The sequence below is a fragment of the Limulus polyphemus genome, unplaced genomic scaffold (assembly GCF_000517525.1).
Source record: "Limulus polyphemus unplaced genomic scaffold, Limulus_polyphemus-2.1.2 Scaffold1767, whole genome shotgun sequence".
Lineage (NCBI taxonomy): Eukaryota > Metazoa > Arthropoda > Merostomata > Xiphosura > Limulidae > Limulus > Limulus polyphemus.
Window position 1 is genome coordinate 39,862 of NW_013667377.1, and position 6,450 is coordinate 46,311.

A 6,450-nucleotide genomic window follows, 5' to 3' on the forward strand; every position below is an offset into this window, starting at 1 on the left:
GTAACCCTGACACAGAAGTGATACAGATAATTAATATTTCGACATAATTTTATAGATCTCTATCGGATTATGGAGATATATTCCAATTCAAGTAAGCCTTTCATCGTACTTGAATCGTTTCTCAGCTTCAGACTGCGAGGAGTTATAATAATTGTTGTAACGCTGTTCTTTGGCGGGTTATTTTAAATTAGTTGGTGAAAATAATTTATCAGCAAAACAAAACACTTTATGACATAATTTGTTAAAGCAAACTATATATTTTAGTAAAGTCATTTGAAACAAAACACTTTATGACATAATTTGTTGAAGCAAACTACATAATTTAGTAAAGTCATTTGAAACGTGTTTCTTTATTTTTGTCTTCAAAATTACAGCCTGATTTTACTTTGTTTGAAATCAGAAAATTTTCACTCAAGACAACTGAGCTGTGTAAAATTTACCTCAAAAAGATGCATAAGGCCTAGGAAATATGCTTTGTTTCCGGTTACTCGATCAACCGTACGTAAAAATGCCCGACCTTAAAGTTTTTTCAACGCTACCCTCCCAAAAGAATTCATCCCCAGACCGGAAATAATGAAAAAGTTCTTCGATTATTCTTATTTTTTTATTTTCATTAAATTATTGAACAAATTTACTACCATATTGTGCAAGGTGAAGATAATAAGAAACCACGTCTTTAAATCATTAGTTGGTGTGGTGTGTCAACGCTTTCAGCCAATTATAGCTGAGCTCCCATTCAGGCAATGTCAAACATTTCATCGTGGTGGCGAGAATATTGGCTGTCGTCTTTAACAAATGCCGGCATGCAGACAGTGTCACAGTTTACTGGAGCAGTCAAAGACGTGTTCGAGTCATACCATCCTAAACTAGATTCGAATGATTATAAGCAGACATCAACACATATTGATCTGGACCAAATTTCCATGGACAAATGTAAAGACCTAATTGTAGACACGTTCGGGGTCAAATCAATTGAATTTCACTACTGGCCTAAACCAAAATGCCCGCGGAAGTTGAGAGTACCAGTAGAGCAAAGGATACTACGACAAAATCCAATCAGCCCAATACTCCGCCTACCTACACTATTTCAAAGACGTAAAAAAATGAAAGAAATGATTATCTACCTACCCAATTTTTTTCAACATGTAATAGGAAACAAAGTATCTTTTTCTAGGCCTTATGAAATATCTTTAGATAGAGTACATTGTTGCTTACTGTGGCAGTGGCAAAGCAGTTTTTAATTATATAACCATATTTGTTTATAAAAGATCTTAGTACAAACCTATCGAAATGGCAGAACACTGACTATGGACCATCTGTCCGATATCGGCCGTTTTATGGTTTATGTTTTGTCTAGCCTTAAGGTACTCTGCTTCACTTTTTTTAATTCTTAATTCTCTTCTTTTGTTTACTTAATTACCCTTAGCCCATTCGGCTCAGTAATCCGCTGACCTCTAAACGTCATGTAACCTTTTACACCGAGCGGGGTGAAGGAGGATTGTTTAATCTTCGAGCACCCCAGATTAATAATTATTTCCTTCGGAAATAATTATTTTTAAATCTAAATAACTGCCAGCAAACCACCACCACACTGACTATGAGTTTTAAAGGTTGAGTAAAGTGACTGAAGGGTTCTGTCAGTTCCATCCTAATAAACCAATTAAACCTGAAATTTTGTACATTCAGGACTGTAAGTTACGAATGTTAGGATACTAACTCAGTAAACAAGTAATTACTTTGAATAATACATGTTCAGAGAATATTATAGTCACTAGCAGCAATAATATTTATAACTGGGTGCCACTAAGCCACTTTAAGCACAAGCAAATTACAAGAACTGGCGGGTTCATTGTAAGTGCATCTTTTTCTTTTGCATAACATAAATGTAATTAAAAATTGTGGAAAACAGTATTAATAATTATATAGGCTATCAAATTTTAACTTAATTAACATTTTTAGTTTGATTTTCCATTATAAATTCTTCACAGAAGTTCATAAGCTATTAGTATACGTTATAGAGGTGGCAGTTTAATTTTAAAAAAATCAAAAAATTACAAAAATATATATCTAACCTCAGTTAAAACAGAATTTTGTTTTTCCAACTTACATTCTAACAAATAAATAAAATTTTGCTATTTGTCCTAACATTTTATATCTCTTACTGGGTGACTGGACTGGATTGTTTTTGTTTATTCTAGAGTAACTTCTCAGCTGAAAATCTGCATGACTTAATATCACTTTTATACCTTGTGATCACACTACAGAACTGTTTATACCAGATTTGAATCTTTTTCTGATGATATTATTTTTATTGAAATAAAAAATTTGTAACAAGTTTTACTGAGTATAGTTTTGGATGTGTCTTCTTGTTTTTTGGTGATAATAGCTTAAAATTATCATCAACAGATAATTGAAGAGTTGATAAAGAAACGGTTTGTTAATCATCTCCTTTGAATAAAGCTAATACACTAGGAAATACATCCCACCAGTTTTAAACTAAATAACTGCAGACACTGAAAACAAAATATTCTCTCAAATATCCTAAAATCATCAACCAATCCAACATTGTTTGATAGATTTACTATGTAACTTGTATGCTCAGACTACGTATATTAAATTTACAACTTGCTGTTTTTTTATAGCAAGCCAACAAAATGTTCACAAACCTGAGCTGGTCAAAAGAATATTTGTGTGCATTATCTAAAACAAATGAAAATAGACATATAACTGCGTGTAAAGAATCTCCCACACATCACTTATTCTTCATTTGAAGTCAAAAATTGGATATTTACTTCAAAGTAGGCCATTTTGGATAATGCTAAATGGGTATTTTCCAAATTATGAGAATGTGACTAGTTAGGTTCCTAAGAGGTTTGTTTAGAAGACCTTTATTCTTTATTACTTGTATCGAATATTTCACAGTAACATTCGTAAATGAGTTTTATGCTGTTTTTTCAGGCAAAAGTGGATCCAATAGTCAAAATATCAAAACCATAAAGAAAGAGATTCTAGAGGCTTTATATGCAGAATGTAAAATAAGTCAAATTTGATCAAGAATGAATGAGACTGGACGGAAATGTTTATCTTACAAACACGTGATTTTACCGAACAAAGTAAGTATGGAATGTAAAAAATATGCCCAGAACTGACAAAGATATTCCTGTACAACAGCTTCTTAGTAACTGAAATGAGACTACTTCACACACACGAGAACCATGATAAATGTCACACAAATCGGAGTAACATTATACGAATTTTGAGTAAAAACATTATTTACTTAGAAGAATATTACAATTCTATGATTCAGTAAGACATCTCCAAATTCTTCATCAACCACGTCACTAGACAAGTCCCATGAACAAAAAAAGAGAGTTTCGTGTACAACCAACATGCTAGATAACCTTTTGAGACCCATTCAACGAATTATCCAGTAAGCAAGCAAGGTGGGCAGGATAGGCATGTCTTGAGCTTAGTGATCCAATGGTTGAGACGATCCTAAGGGCAAGATTAACAAATTCTAGGTTGGACACATCCTATTCTTTTTAGAAATTTACACCAAAGTGTTTAAAAAACAACAAAATATGAATAACGATATATTCATATATTATATTGTAGAGTTTATTTTAAATACTACTGTGTTTTTAAAGGCCGATTTCGTGAAACAATAATTCTTTAATTACGTTACAAATCTGGACAGTTTTGGCAAATAAGCAGAATTGTATTAAAACTTGGAAAATGATTCTTATCTGAGAGAAGTAGGTGGTCGTGATAATTATATTTTTTAATATATTTTGTCTTGGGAAAATAAGGGTCAGAACTGATCTTGCTAAGTTATAAAATTCTCTGAGGGGTCGATAGGCTAAACACTGCTGATTTCTTTGTGCTATATTCTGAGAGCAGTTCGATGAGAGAACACAAGTTAAAGATATAGAAAAGACAAGTTAGGTTCAACTTAAGTTAATTTTATTTTTCGAAGAAGATTATTGGCTTATGAAATGAACAGTAGATTCTAGCATCTTAAAAGAGTTTGAGATGAGAATAATTGATTTCCTTAAAAACAGAAAACATGTTTACGTCTTTAACTTTCTCAAGAGTGGGGGTGTAAGAACAGCTTTGAAGGATCAAATAGCCCGACTACCTTGTTGTTCGGGTGTTATGTTGTATATAAAATACTGTTACGACAGCGGAAGTCACGTGACGCTGGGAGCATGCGCGCTGGAGTTTCTCGAAGGATCATGAATTTGCCCGGCAACTCTAGTCTGATCGAGATGCCCTCTTTTTTAATATATAAGCATAGCAAAGAAAGCCAGAGATAGATTGATAATCGAGTCACGGTAAGTCGATTCTGTTTCTGTAGTTTTGCAGTCGCATAGAGCGAAGTTATCGAGCTTGTGAATCGCTGTGATTATAGCGTGTGTTTATAAAAGTCGTTAAGTTTAAAGCGACGAGGAATGTATTGACTGTGGAAATTCTGTGTATTACAAAGTTTGTATCGAGAAAGAATAAACTAGTTTTAATCAAGAAAAGATTTGTATCGCTGAAGTTTCTCGAAAAGAATTTCTACGAGAAATTAACAAACAAGTAGATACGCAACAATATTTATTTCATTATGGTAATTGCGTTCAAGTTTTAGGTCTACTTTTTTCCCTACACATTCATTCAAAAACAATGTTAAACTGTAACTTGGGGTGAAAATATTATGCCCGTCTAGACACAAGTTCCTACGATAAACTACTCTTGTAAGCTCAGGCGTTCGTTCAACTTCAACTACTATATTTGTGCCAATAAAGCTGATCCACTTGATGCTCACCTTCTTACCCCAGATCCAGATTTTTTACTATCATTATGGAATACAATGAAATATTAGTGTTTAATTAAGAATAATTCTTCATTTAATATTAAGATCAAGTTGGGAAAATAAATTCAGTATAAATTCTGTGTTATCAATCGCAAAAACTTAAGCATAAATGTAATATTCGACGCAATTGAATAAATTGTCTGAACATAGATGGCAGCAGCTATATTGCAGTAGATTGTCATCTTGCGCATTTTCGTGAATGGAGGTTTCATATGTTTTTCTAACAGTTTTCATTACATAACATATGTTATAATCGTATCCTTAGAACTTCTTATGTTTTTATTTCATTTTTCTTATCCAAAGTTCGGTAGCATATAATGAAAATTATATATATGGCACATTAAGATACACTAAACATTTTATTGAATGAGTTAATGTATTAAAATATGATTATTTAAAAGAAAAATTATTTCACTCTTGACCTTTTATTATAACACTAAATCTGACAAAAGTTTCGTTTACAAACAATGGAATAGAAATAACCTAGGGATATTTTGTTGTTGTTTAATCAACTTAATTTTGCATATTCTAACATTATTATGGTTCTTTTATGATGCATTAAATTTTAACTATAACACTTTTTATTGATTTTTTTCATTATTTCGAACTTTTGATATATGTAATAGAATACGTAATAATGTTTTAAAATGTTTTAAGATTACTTATGAAAACACTGCATATAAGCGTTATGATTTAAGATAAGCACCCTTAGAGAGGAACTCCGGTTTGACACAACAGCAAGTAAAAACACTAAATTGGTGCTAAAACAGCGATACATGACATATAAAATAGTTTATTATACTTTTCAATTAAATATTAATATTATCGTTTTTATAATGGCAGGTTTTATTAGACGCCATTTTCACTTCGTCCTTTCTCCTGTGACGTAAAACATACAGAAAGATATGCGCATATGATTGACTTAATCGGACACGTCTCTGTGCTCTTGCGCTTTACTATTGTTACGACAGCGGAAGTCATGTGACGCTAGTAACACGTCATGAACTTCTAGAACGTTCACGTTCCTTCCTGAAGTCTCGGGAGTTTACTAGATTTCGGTATTCTTGTACTTTTAAGACGGTCAAGACGTGATGGCAACAATGGGTAATTGAACTGCGGACAGAGAGAGACATATTGTTGAGTCGAGGCGTTCGTTGTGAATTATAGCGTTTGTTATAGCGTGAATGTGAAAATTAAGTATATTGCAAAGTTGTATTCAGAAAGAATAAACCAGTTTTATTTAAGAAAAGACTTGTATCGCTAAAGTTTCTTCGGAAAGAAATTTTACGGAAAATTAACTAACGAACGGAGGCGTAACAAATTGATGTCAGAAAGTGGGACGGAAAAGAAAAAAGAAAAAAATGGAAACGAGAAACGGCAAATCAAACTACAGTTTAGCAGATTTGATGGCAGCAATACAAGAACAGCAAAAGAAACAAGAAGAACGAAAAATTAAACAAGAAGAGAGATTACAGCAGTTGTTAGAGGAAAAAGAAAAGAAACAAGAAGAAAGATTACAGCAGTGGCAAGAAAACCTACAACAATGGCAGCTTGAACAGCAAAATAAACAGGAGAGATTACAACAGTTGTTG

General features: G+C 32.5%; 1 protein-coding gene across 1 annotated transcript in view; it reads left to right on the forward strand.

Annotated features, from left to right (window-relative positions):
- The first annotated feature begins 743 nt into the window (after nucleotides 1-743).
- The window catches only part of LOC106464872, a 139,926-nt gene continuing 134,219 nt past the window's right edge, over nucleotides 744-6,450 (forward strand). Inside the window, exon 1 of the mRNA XM_022392668.1 lies at nucleotides 744-1,095. Coding sequence (XP_022248376.1) covers nucleotides 744-1,095 — 352 coding nt within the window. The remainder of the gene's footprint in view (nucleotides 1,096-6,450) is intronic.